This window comes from Trichechus manatus, unplaced genomic scaffold (assembly GCF_000243295.1).
Source record: "Trichechus manatus latirostris isolate Lorelei unplaced genomic scaffold, TriManLat1.0 scaffold00315, whole genome shotgun sequence".
In the NCBI taxonomy this organism is placed as follows: Eukaryota; Metazoa; Chordata; class Mammalia; order Sirenia; family Trichechidae; genus Trichechus; species Trichechus manatus.
In genome coordinates, this window is record NW_004444251.1 from 6444 (window position 1) to 20437 (window position 13994).

Consider the following 13994-nt stretch of genomic DNA (forward strand, 5'->3'; position numbering starts at 1 on the left):
TCTTCCAGTTGTGCTGCTGTTCTCACATTAGATGAAGGTTTACAGAACAAAATAGTTTCTCATTAACTATCTGTTCTGTAAGCCTTCACCTGAAGTACAATAAAATATTTAAAAAAAAAAAATAGTTTCTCATTAAACAGTACATATGTTGCCCTATGACAATGGTTAACAACCCCACTACACGTCGTAACTGTCCTTACTCAACCTTGGGTTCCCTATCACCAGCTTTCCTGTCCTCTTCTGTCATCAGGCAGGATTTTTGTTGAGTATTGCTGGTCATAAAAAATGAAGATTATGATGAGGAGTATATTCTCCTCCTTTAGTGGTTGTAAGTATTTGAGACAGGTGAAGAATTAAGAAACATGAGTTGGAACTAGTACACATCCGTTTAGGAGTATATCCCAATTTCAAAAGGTAAACATGTAATAAGAGGCACATTTGGAGGAATTTCTTTGGCTATAAGGCAGAAATTTTCATCAAGATTGTGTGGAAAACAACACGGGCAATCCTAGTTGGTCTGATAGAATGTGATGTTGCTGAACAATCTTAATATAAGCGGTGAGGGATTTATAGAGATCACATACCCAGTGTGTGTGTGGTCTGTGCTGGATGGGATGTTGGTGATTTGAAGCACAATTTTTACTACCAACAATCCACACTTCTTAAAAGGTTGAAGAATTCTTGGAGCACAAACCGGGTATATTCCCAACGTCAGAACACCAAGTTTAACGAATGACAGCAAAATGAGAGGCATGTGTAATGAAACTAATCAGAATACTCAAATCTTAGAGGGTCAGCCACACTACAGTGTTGCAAAAAGTACCTCATCTTTGGCAGTAATTATTTTAAAAAGTAAAAGAGTCAAGTAGGGTGTCCCAGGGTGGCAGAAAGGGTTAAGGTTACTAGCTGAAAGATTGGCGGTTTGAATCCACCCAAATGTGCCTTGAACAACAGCCTTGTGATTTGCTTCTGAAAGGTCACATCGTTGAAAACCCTATGGAGCAAATTTAAAGTGACTAAATTTTTTTTTTTTAGTAATTTTTAAAGCTCCTCAGGTGATTCCAGTGTGTAGCCAAAGTTGAGAATCACTGCACTAATGGGTCACAACATGAAGTTTGAAACACTAACTGATAAAAAATGTGTGATTGAGTTGGTAGTATTGTACCAATGCTGTTTTTTTAATTCTACTTTAGATGAGAGTTTACAGAACAAACTAACTTCTCATTAAACAATTAGCACACATATTGTTTTGTGATGTTGATTACCAACCCCACAGCATGTTAACACTCTCCCTTCTCGAGCTTGGGTTCCCTATTACTAGCTTTCGTGTCCCCTCCTGCCTTCTAGTCCTTTCCCCTGGGCTGGTGTGCCCCTTTAGTCTTGTTTTGTTTTATGGGCCTGTCTAATCTTTGGCTGAAGGGTGAACCTAAGGAGTGACTTCATTATTGAGCTAAAAGGGTGCCTAGGGCTCATACTCTTGGGGTTTCTCCAGTCTCTGTCATGCCAGTAATTCTAGTCTTTTTTTTGTGAGTTAGAATCTTGTTCTACATTTTTCTCCAGCTCTGTCCAAGACCGGCTATTGTGATCCCTGTCAGAGCAGTCAGTGGTGGTAACTGGACATCATCTAGTTGTGCTGGACTCAGTCTTGTGGAGGCTGTGGTAGTTGTGGTCCATTAGTCCCTTGGACTAATCTTTCCCTTGTGTCTTTGGTTTTCTTCGTTCTCCCTTGCGCCCGAAAGGGTGAGACTGGTGGAGTATCTTAGATGGCCACTCAGAAGGTTTTAAGACCCCAGATGCTACTCACCAAAGTAGAACGTAGAACGTTTTCTTTATAAACTATGTTATGCCAGTCCAGCTAGATGTTCCCCGAGACCACGGTTCCCACGGCACTCAGCTCGGTAATTTGGTTCCTCATGGAGTTTGGATGTGTCCATGGAGCTTCCATGATAAAGTAAGTAAATTTAAGTGTCATGTTTGAGAAATCACTGGGAGCTCCAATGCCATTAGCATAATCTCTTTTCTTTTTTTACTATTTAGAAGAATTCATATGATTTTTGTTTTGTTTTGTTTTGTTTTGTTTTGTTTTGTTATGGAAGCAGTCCTTTTTCTTTTTTCTTCATATTAATAATAAGGTGATCCAGATCCAATTACCTTAAAAAGTCCATTCTTTACACACAGCCTTTCCTCAAATGTGATTTTATTTCTCTAGGTTAGTACAGCCTAAGGTTGGCATTAAATCTTTGAAATACCCACTTTTCTGTCTATATCCCCATAGTATCTAAATTTCCCTCCTTTCACTTACACACTGAGACCAAGAAACTAGGTTTCTTTCTTTTTTTTTTGTTGGTGTCATTTCATGCTATCTTTTATGTGCGTGGTAAAATATAACAAAACCTTTTCCTATTTCAACCGTTTTTACAGGTACAATTTAGTAACATTAATTACTTTCATCACGTTGTGCAGCCATCAGCACTGTCAGTTTCCAAGTTTTTCCGTCACCCTTAGCAGAAACTTGGTACCTCTTAGTCATTAACTCCGCCTTGTCCCTCCCACCCGCCCCTGGTAACCATTTGGGTTCTATACGTTTGCCTATTCTGGATATTTCACTGAAGTGCGGTCATACAATATTTGTTCTTTTGTGTCTGACTTGGCATTGTGTTTTCAAGGTTCATCCACGTCATAGCATTTATGAGAACTTCATTTCTCTTTATGAGTGAATAATATTCCATTTTCTTTATCTATACATCTGTCAATGGACATTTGGGCTTTTTTCCACTTTTTGGCTATTATGAATAGTGCTGCAGTGAACATTGGTGTAAAAATACTGGTTTGTGTCCCTGCTTTCAAGCCTTTTGGGTATATGTACCTGTTTTTGTTGCTAGGTGCCGTTGAGGCAATTTTAGCCTTATCGCGACTCCATGTGACAGAGTAGAACTGTGCCATAGGGTTTCCGTGTCTGTAATCTTTACAGAAGCAGACTACCCGGCCTTTCTGCCACAGAGCCGATGGGTGGGTTCAAACCACCAACCTTTTGGTTAGCAGCCAAGTGCTTAACCATTTGCGCGACTAGTGCTCCTAGAAATGGAAATTTCTAGGTCATAGGGCAATTGTATGTTTAACATTTTGAAGAACCACCACACTTTTCCAAAGAGGCTGCACCATTTTGCAATCCCACCAGCAATTTCTCCACATTCTCCCCAACTCTTGTTGTCTTCTGTTTTTCTGATAGTAGCAATCCTCACAGGGATTAGGTAGTTTCTCATGTGGTTTTGATTTGCATTTCCTTAATGACTAATAGCATCAAGCGTCTTTTCATGTGTTTATTAACCATTTGTAGATCATTTTTGGTGAAATGTTGTATATCATCTTTGGTGAAATGTCTAAGTTTATTGCCAATTTTTAGTATTGTATGTTGTTGAGTGGTGGGAATTCTTTATATATCATTTCCTGTACTCTGAAATACCTTTAGTAGTAGTGGTGTTTACTCTTCTCTGAAAGTTTGGTAGAATTCTCCAGTGAAACTATCAGGGCCAGGGCTTTTTGTTGTTGTTGTTGGGAGTTTTTAAATTACGTTTTCAATCTCTTCTTTTGTTACAGGCTTAGTTAGTTGTTCTACCTCTGTTTGTTGTAGTTTAGGTAGGTAGTGTGTTTCTAGAAATTTGTCCATTTCCTCTAGGCTTTCAAATTTGTTAGAGTACAGTTTTTCATAATATTCTGTTATGGTTCAATTTCAGTTGGGTCTGTTGTGATATCGCCCATCTCATTTGTTATTCGGATTATTTGCTTCCTCTCCTGTTTTTCTTTTGTCAGTTTGGCCAAGTATTTATCAATTTTGTTGATCTTTTCAAAGAACCAGCTTTTGGTCTTGTTTACTCTTTCAATTGTCTTTCTATTCTCAATTTCATTTAATTCTGCTCTAATTTTTATTATTTCCTTTCTTCTGGCACCCGAGGGCTTCTTTGGCTTCTCTCTTTCTACTTGTTCGAGTTGTGGAGTTAATGTTTTGATTTTGACCCTTTCTTCTTTTTGGATGTGTGCATTTATTGCTATAAATTGGTCTCTGAACACTGCTTTTGCTGTGTCCCAAAGGTTCTGTCTGGAAGGGTGTGTTTTCATTCTCATTTGATTCTGTGAATTTCTTTATTCCATCCTTAATTTCTTCCATAACCCAGTAGTTTTTGAGCACAGTGTTGTTCAGTTTCCATGTGTTTGATTTCTTTTTCCTTGCCTTTTCTGTTACTGATTTCTGCTTTTATGGCTTTACAGTCAGAAAAAATGCTTTGTAATATTTCGATGCTTTGGATTCTGTTAAGGCTTCCTATATGGCCTAATATGTGGTCTGTTCGGGAGAATGTTCCATGTGCATCGGAAAAAGAAGTATACTTGGCTGCTGTTGGGTGGAGTGTTGGGTATATGTCTATGAGATCAAATTGGTTGATTGTGGCATTTAGATCTTCCCTGTGTTTATTGAGCTTCTTTCTAGATGTTCTGTCCTTCACCAAAGGTGGTGTGTTGAAGTCTCCTATTATTGTGTAGCTGTCTGTCTTTCATTTCAATGCTGTTAGAGTTTGTCTTATGTATTTTGGAGTCCTGTCATTGGGTGCATAAATATTTATTATGGTTATGTCCTCCTGGTGTATTGATTCTTTAATCAGCATATAGTGTCCTTCCTTATCCTGGTGGATTTTACTTTAAAGTGTATTTTGTCAGAGATTAATATTGCCACTCGTGCTCTTTTTTGAGTGTTGTTGCTTGATATATGTTTTTCCATCCTTTGAGTTTTAGTTTGTTTATGTCTTTAAGTCTAAGATGTGTCTTTTGTAGGCAGCATATAGATGGGTTGTGTTTTATTATCTATTCCGCCACTCTGTCTCTTTATTGGTGCATTTAGTCCTTTTACATTTAGTGTAATTATTGATAGGTAGGAGTTTAGTGCTGTCATTTTGATGTCTTTTTGTGTGTGTGTTGTTGGCAGTTTCTTTGTTCCACTTAATTTTCTGTGCTGAGTTGTTTTTCTTTACTTTCTTTTCATCGTTGTTGATTTTGTATTTGCTGAGTCTTTATATTTTTCTTGTATTTTATTTTGATGTGTGGGATTGTTAGTTTCCTTTGTGGTTACCTTAATATTTACCCCTATTTTTCTAAGTTTAAACTATTCTTTTATTTCCTTATATCACCTTGATTTTCTCTCTGTATGAAAGATTTATGACTACATTTTTTAGTCGCTCTTTTTTGTTTTAATGTTGTCATGTTTTACATACTGACATCTGTGTTTCCCTCTTTTCAGTGTATTAACTTTGTTTTTGTGATGTCCCTATCTGGGTTGATATTTGGTTACTCTGTCCAGTGTTCTAGTCTTGAGTTTTTATCTGATATTATTGATTTTCTAACTGGAGGACTCCCTTTAGTAATTCTTGTATTTCTGGTTTGATTTTTGCAAATTCCCTAAACTTCTGTTTATCTGGAAATACTCTAATTTCACTATCATATTTGAGAGACAGTTTTGCTGGATATATAATTTTTGGCTGGCAGTTTTTTTCCTTCATGTCTTTATATATGTCATCCCATTGCCTTCTTGCCTGCATAGTTTCTGCTGAGTAGTCTGAGCTTAGTCTTATTGATTCTCCTCTGTAGATGACTTTTCGTTTATCTCTAGCTGTTATTAAAATTCTCTATCTTCGGTTTTGGCAAGTTTGATCATAGTATGTCTTGGTGACTTTCTTTTGGGATCTATCTTACGTGGGGTTCGATGAGCATCTTGGATAGATATCTTCTTATCTTTCACGATATGAGGGAAGTGTTCTGCCAACAAATCTTCAACCATTCTCTCTGTATTTTCTGTTATTTCTCTCCCTCCCCCCACCCCCACCGTTCTGGTACTCCAGTCGCTGGTAAGTTACTCTTCTTGATAGTGTCCCACATAATTCTTAGGGCTTCTTCATTTTTTAAAATTATTCTTCAAATAAGTTGGTGTCACGTGCTTTATTTTCAATCTCACTAATTCTGACTTCCATTTCCTCAGTTCTGCTCCTATGACTTTCTGTTGAATTGTCTGATTCTGAAATTTCATTGTTGATCTCTGGATTTCTGTTTGCTGTCTCTCTGTGGATTCTTACAGCCAGTTAAATTTGTCATTTTGCTCCTCTATAATCTTCTTAAGTTCCACTATTGCTTTTTCTCTATGTTCCTTGTCTTGTTCTACGTTTTGCCTGATCTCTCTCCTGATTTCTTGAAGAGTTCTGTATATTAATCTTCTGTATTCTGTCTTTGGCAATTCCAAGAAGTTCTCTTCCTCTGGAAGGTTTCTTGATTCTTTGTTTTGGGAGCTTGCTGAAGTCATCGTGGTCTGCCCCTTTATGTGATTTGATATTGACTGTTGTCTCCAAGCTATCAATAAGTTATTTATTTTATGTTTGCTTTCTGCGTTCTAGTTTCTTGTTTTATGTCGATAAGCCCAAATAGGCTGCTTATGTGAGCTAATTTGATTATTGGTGCCTTTGAAGCTCTAATGTCCTGTCACCAAGTGGTTAGATCTGTTACTAGGTATGTGAGCCCAGGAGTCCGTTTACTTGTATGGATTCAGCTCAGGTGTCCAGGTAGTCGGTCACCAAGTGTGTGGTGCAGGCTCTCACCTACAGTCCTACATGGGCAGGGGTGATTGGTGTTGGCACAGGTATCTGGCCGCAGTAGGGGGTCACCTGATGAGCAAAGCAGGGGGCTGACAGCTGTCCCTGAGTGTCTGGGAGGAAAGTGTGTCCCTGTTCCCTAGAGCATGTAGGTGGGTGGATTTTGCAGCTGGACTGTGGGGACCCAATGCTGTTGTCTGTAAGAACTGGGAGGCACTACTTATTCTTGGACCCCTGTCATGGATGGCTGGATGGTGTGCGTGAAGCCACCAGGCCTCAGGCCTCTGACGCGGGTAGATGAGGACCCTGTTTAATGGGCAGAGCAGTGTCAAATGTCACGAACCTACTACTCCACCGTATAGCTGATACAGTTGAAGTTATGCTTCAGGTATATACCCTGTTGTACTGTGCTATTGAGGGCCTGTGCTGTTGAAATGGGCCCACACAGGTCTGTGCAGGGGTGAAAAACATTCAAAGTCCGTGGACTCCTTATGCCTGTGCCTAAGCAAAGGAGCTGCGCCTGCCCTGAGTTCCCAGCTTAGGGGAGCTGGCAGATTATTTTTTCCTGTTTGTTAATTTGTTCCCTCTCCAAGGCCAGGAGAATGGCTCAGGACACGTGACAGGTCCTGCTTCTGGCTGAGGGGATGCAACAGTTGCTGAAGCTGGCCTGGGACCTGGTGCAGAGCAGGGAGGGGCAGATAAATGGGAGAGAGATTTTTCCCAAGGCGGGTGTGTTTTGATCCGTGCGGTAGGTCAGATGCATGTACTCATCTTTTGCCGATTGTACGCTGCTTTTCACTGGTTCTGGAGACCTGAATAGACTCTGCTGCTGGGTCTCTCCCGATGTGGAAAACACCTCCCGAGTGCCACTGCTTGCCTCACTGCTCACATCAGCTGATCTGGGCTGAAGGGTGCCAGCTCCCACTGGGTCCGGTCTGGCAACTCCTTGCTGCTTCTGAACCGTCTCTCCCCTCCGCCGCTCAGTCTGATTCCTCAGCTTTGCCTTTGATGTTCAGGGCTCCTAGATTGTCTTATGTAATTGATTCACTTGTTTTTTCAGGTCTTTGTTATAAGAGGGACCACCACAAGTGTCTGACTACTCCGCCATCTTGGCCCCGCCCCATCTCTTGACACATTTTTTAAAAACTTTTTCAAAGATGCCAAGATTTTCCCTGCTTTTCAGCCTTTGTACCAGGTATTTCTTCTGATTAGAGAAAACATTTTAACCATGGGAATTCAATAATTCTTAAAATTCAAGTCTCACTTCAAATGTCATCTCCTCAGAGAGTGTCCCTCCTGTCCCCCCAGTTACTCTCACTAATTTCTATGTTCAAATATTATTGCAGTTTTTAGAATGAGGCATATCTGGTTTAGATTGACATTAACCATCATCTCATAAATACAAGCCAATTGAGTTGAATGTTACCTTTGCTTTTATCAGTTCTGTTTCCGTTCATGACAGGCTTCCAGCAAACAAAAAGCTGTCAAGCTCTGCATTGCGCTGATGGCAGCTTTCACACCCTGTCTGCTGTATTGGTGGCTTAGCGTTCTGGTGAGTCCAATAGAGCTGTGATGTCCACTAGCCAGGTATTGCTATTTCAATTAAGATTAATTAAAACTAAAAGAAACAGTTCAGTTCCTTAGTTGCACTAGTCATATGTTCAGCGCTAAATAGCCACATGGGGCTAGTGGCTACCATACTAGACAGTGCAGAAACAGAACATGTCTACCTTCACAGAAAGTTCCCTTGGGTAGTGCTGCTCAGGAGATATGCGACAGCTGATACTCTGTGTGTGTCCTCAGTAATCAGTGTCATAGGCCAGAAGGAACAAGAAAACAAAATACGTAGTGTCTGCCCATAGATTTATAGTCTGGCATGGGAGACAGTTTTAAATAAATAATGAAAAATCAGAGATATGTGATACCTGTAATAAAAGGACCTAATCCAAGAGTCAGGTTAGACTGCTTGAAAAGGAAAATTATTTAAGTGAAGATTCAGAAAATTAGTTTTATTAAACTACAAGCATGATTGGGTAGGGCTGATAGCATGTGGTATGAGTGGGTATGGAAAGAGTATTTCAGTTGGGAAAAATGAGTATGAAGTCACTGAGGTGGCAGAGAACCCAATATCATCCATTCCTTGATGAAACCAGAGCTATTTGAAGCAGAGAAAAAGAAGTGTAGATAGAGGGTGTGGGGGTTTGTGTAAGCCAGATTGAAGGAGGTAGAACCACGCTGACTACTCTGGGCTTTTTGAAGGCCAGTGAACAGTCACTGACGGGCGTTACACAGTTCCTAGGCTGCAAATAGATTTTGGAAATAGCAACCATGATTGAATGACGTCAGGCAGGAGCTTGTTATGAACAAGTTAAGGAAGTGTGTGAGGAGGCCTAGACGTGGAGATGGGTTGCAGATCAGGAAGATAGTGCAGTGACATAATGTACACGCAGATGGTTCAGAGGGCATCCGTTTATAGAATGCTCCTTCCTTGAGTTACAGGCTTATAGATCAGTGAATGCTTCTCATACTTGAACGTCAATGTAGATCACCCGGGGGTTTTGTTAAAATACGGATTTTGATTCAGCAGTTCTGGGATGGGGCTTGGGATTGTACATACTTAACAAGCTCCTAGTTTATTCTGGGAATAAGTCTAGAAATAAGGATTTGAATTAAAATTAGAGAGTGCTGTTAGGGAAAATAATAAAAGGAAGAGTAATGCTTAAGGGGAGACACTGGGGTAAAGATCATGTGTGAGAGAGAGAGAACATTTATACTGATGTAAAGATCATGTGAGAGAGAGAGAGAGAGCATTTATACTGAGACCAAAAAATGAAAGAACAGAAGTCAGCTTGGAGGGGAAGCAGGGTGGAAAGAAATGGAAACAGAGGTGGGAGACAGCTCCTCAGAGAAAACTCAGTGATTTTCTGATTTGTTGACTGATTTATCATAAAATTGAAGGACAGAATTTTCAGGAATCTTCCCAGATTTCTCAGAAACTTAGGGACCAGTGGTGTCATGGTTTGAGAATGAAGGGGGGTGGGGAGCCTCAAAGAGAAGAAAGAAACGTTAATTGTAAAAATAACAGGAAAAGTGTTAATTACATATTACAGTGCTATTCATGAAGTGAAATTTTTTTTAAAAAGCACAATAGAAGGGTTTTAACTGCACATTAAGTATAAATGAATGAACCATGGTGAGTTCATTGACAGAACTTGAAAAATATGTTCTTCCTGACAATTCACCCATGTTAATATCAAATACCAGTGCGTGTGTTGATTGGTAAGGGACAAACTTACATAGGTGAATCCACAACTCTGACACTGGACCCCTGACTCCCTGGAGGAAATCAGGTTCAAGTTTCCCAGTTTGGCCAGGCCTAGTTGCTTCTCATGCTCTGGGATAAGTAAATTCCTCCGTCTGTGATCTTGTTGCAGACAGAAGAGGCCCATAGAGCTGTGCAAAGAATGCAGGTCCTCTGGAGGCTGGAGCTTGTTCTGCCTTCAGTGCAAATGCCCTCGGGGTGGACCATTGCCCTGAGCCTGGGAGGAAGCCAAAAACTTGTCACTCCCTGCTTACTCTACACTGTTTCTTCCCCATTCTTCCATTTCAGATCCCAAGTGTGGTGCAGGAAGAACTAGTCCAGTCCAGGAAGCTGAAGACCTACGGCCGCCATCTTGCACATCCCTAAATCACAAGTAAGGATTTCAGCTGCTCTGACTGGTGTGTGGACCAAACATTCATCTTCCTCCAAATGGCCCAGTGCTCTGCTTCCACTCCCATTCCTCTTCCTGAAGTGGCTTCTTGGGCTTAGAGACAACATTCACTTAGCCTTCCAGTGGATCCAGGAAATGGTGAGTTCTATGGAGAAATGCATTATTCTTACCGTAAGTGGGTGAGGCTGGATATGAATTGTTGGGGCACCAGCTATGTGCTGTGGGACTGTGGTTCCTCAGTGAAGAAAAATGTTGCAGAGGAGGCCAAAGGACTGAGCCCTAGGAGGCATCCTAAGGCCCTGCTCCACTGTCACTGGGACCTATCTCTTCACATATATGGCTTTTCAAGATTTGGATGCTTGGGGTCACATTCCTTATGTGACTCTCAGAGCTGGCACCATGGGACGTGAACATCCCCACTCTGGGCCTTGGTGCTCTGTGTTAATGATAGAGTCTCCTGCCCAGAGCCTGAAGACGGAACAGCTCTGGTTGTGGAGGCTGAGATCCGACCTTCCAGAGCCATCCTTGTCCCATCTCTCTTAACAGTTTTCTTGACTTCTCCCAGGCACTGGAGCATTTTTGTGCAGTTCTAAAACTATAGCTCTACTTCTCACATTGTGTTATGGGTTAGAAAGGGGTGGGGTGGGGAGTTTGTAGATGAAGGATCTCACGGTTTATGGGGTCCTGGGATGTGCTGGTGCTCTCCTGATATCACCAAAGGCATGAAGCTGGGGATAGTGAGTCCAGCTGGATCCTGTGTGGGGTTTCCAGACCCATTTTTTTTTTCCCCTAGTGGGGAAGTCTTTTGCCTTGAGGCTTTCATGTGTGTGGAAAGCATGAATCCTTAATCTAGGTCCTTGTCCTCCCACCTACACCTAGAGCTAGTATTTAAATCTAATTTGTGATTGTTTTCCATAGTTTTGAATTAGAATCTAAGTTAAAGTGTTTTCTTTTGCTGGAGAAGCTCAACATATGAGATCCTCAAACACAGAGGAATGCCTATTTTAACAGCTGTATAAGTTACTCTAAAGCTTACTTAAATCTTGAGAAGGTTCTTAAAGACTCTTATTGTAACCAAACGCCTCTCTGGTTCTTGTCCTGTCTCATCAGCCAATTGAAATAAGACACCAATTTCAAGGGAAACAAAGTGGCAAGTTTATTATCTGTGCAGATAAGGAGTGACGAGAAGACCGGGAGCTCCCTGAGCTGGGGACTTGGGCATCTTTTATGATTCCAGGTCTTAAACACCTCAGTCCCCCTTAGCCTGCCCATTCTTGGAATTCCCCTCCCCTGTCCAAGTTTGGGAGTCTGGTTGCCAAGTCATCTTGGGCCAGATGTACTGGTGGATGGACCTCTTACTCCAGAATGGGGTCCGGGTACAACGGTGGGCTGGTGGGTGTGCTCCCCTCTGGAGGAAGGAGGTTCTGAGGTCAGGTTCTGCACAGGCGTGGGTATCTGGTTGGAGCTGGTTCTCAAAGGGCAACCTTCTGGCCTGGAAAACGTTACTAACAAAATGTTGCCTAGAGCATATCAGCGGTTAGTCTTGAAGAAAAGGGAGTGAACAGATCTTGCACAACAAGTCTGTCTTATCCTGGGGTGCCTCTCAGGAGTCCTTTAGCCTTGGGGTGCCTCCCAGGAGCCTCTAGCTAGGGTTTCACGGTTACATTTAGTAAGTCATGCCAGAACCCCTAATGTGTTAAATATTTTAGAAACATTCTCCTGGCTAAGATAAAATGGATGTACAGACTCTGATATCTCAGGTTACTAGGTTTAGAAAGAGAGCTCGAATGATTTGTACAAGTGTATTAGATTGTTTAATAACAGTTGGGTCCTAAATGATTACATTTTAAATGGTTTTATTATTATGAATGTGAATTCCTAGTAAAAACAGTTAATATCCCACTGGAGTTATGTTTACAAGTAACACCGTAGTTTACTGAAGTTATATTTTGCGAATACGTAATACCTTCAAAGTTCAAAACTCAACATTGACTTTAAAAGTGTACTTTATGAAGACTAGTTCCAACTTTTGTCCTCATCCAGCCCATCCCTCTTTCCCCAGCTTCTTTTAAATAAACAGGTTTTTTACTTTCTGAAGCATCTTGCCAGTGTTTATATAGAAGCAAGCAAATAGAAATAGGAATTTTTTATTTCCCCTAGTTTGTGACACAAAAGATAGCATGGAATTTACACTTACTTTATAAGTGATCTTTTCATAACAATACATCCAAAAACCCAAAAACCCCAAACTCGTTGTCGTCGAGTTGATTCCAACTCATAACTCTATAGGACAGTAGAACTGCCCCATAGGGTTTCCAAGGCTGTAAATCTTTATGGGATCAGACTGACACATCTTTCTCCCTCGGAGTGGCTGGTGGACTTGAACTGCCGACCCTTTAGCTGGCAGCCAAGCGCTTAACCACTGCGCTTCTAGGAGAGAGCTTAAATCTAAATTATAAAATTCCAGAATACTACGTATGGTTGACCTTGGTTTTTTTGTTGTTGTTGTTTTTAGCTGTATCTCCATGAATGGACACTTGGATTGTAGCCATTATTTTCCTTTTACAACGCTTTTTCTAGTATATGTAAATGTACATTTCTAAGATCCAGGTATTGATAGTTTAGGTATGAAAGCCTTTCTGAACTAAGATAAGTAAAATCAAAATGAAAGGGTTTTCACATGACTCTATAATTACCGTATGAAGATTACATTTCTTTCGTGTTGTAAGTAATGCTTTAAACTTTCTGTTGTCAACTATATCATAAACAAGCAGTGCATAAACTTTTCCTGTATAATTTAAATAGTTGTCTGAGTCACTGATAATAAGTAGACCTTGGTCAGTTTTTATGGCCTTCCAGTGTATGCCTCCTTGATCTCATCTCTTCCTGCCCAGAGATTGTTACTATCTGTATTTAGAGGTTTATGACTATTACCAATATCATTGCTTGTATTATAGCTTTATGACCCAAATCTTAATCCATAAACTGTGTGTTGTTTAGTTTTGCCTCTTGAGATTTCAGTAAATTCAGTTATTACTCTGAGTTCTTCAGTGAGTTGTTTCCTCAGGATGCTTTTGAGTTTCATATGTGGTGTTGGCTGTAGCTGCAGCCTGTCCGTGTGTCGTGCATGTATGTGCCCATTGTATGAATGGGCCACAATCTGCTTACCCATTGTAGCGCCTCCAGGATTTGGGTGGTTCAGGTGCAATTTTTGCTGTGGTGAGGATTGCTGCTCTTCTGTTCATTCTCTTTCCAGGCTCTGTGTGCTCCTGTGTAATAACTCTGCAGGGAGACAAGATAGCTGAGGTGTAGACAATAGCCATGTTCAGATTTACCAGGAAATACTGACAGCTTTTACAGCTTCTTCCCTCACAAAGTATGCATATGTATTTTATTTGTTCCATCTGCTTATCTAATGAATTTTTGCTTTTGTAAAGAATGTGAAATGTTATCTTACTTTAATTTTAATCTGATTACCTTACACTGCTCTACTGCTGACGACGCAGTGCCACATTTTCCCACTGTTAATTTACACTTCTGTGATGTTTTAGATCTTCTTTATAAACTTCGGAAATTTTTCTCCTCGTATATAACTTATCTTTTCACTCATTTTCTCTACCCTTTGATGAATAGTTGTGAATTTTAATATAGTTGA

General features: G+C 40.6%; 1 protein-coding gene across 1 annotated transcript in view; it reads left to right on the forward strand.

The window, feature by feature from the left end:
* LOC101361582 (zinc finger protein OZF-like) overlaps positions 1 to 13994 on the forward strand; it is a 36613-nt gene that overhangs the window by 946 nt on the left and 21673 nt on the right. Inside the window, 2 exon segments of the mRNA XM_023725471.1 lie at positions 8089 to 8178; positions 10237 to 10477. Coding sequence (XP_023581239.1) covers positions 10475 to 10477 — 3 coding nt within the window. The 5' untranslated portion in view covers positions 8089 to 8178; positions 10237 to 10474.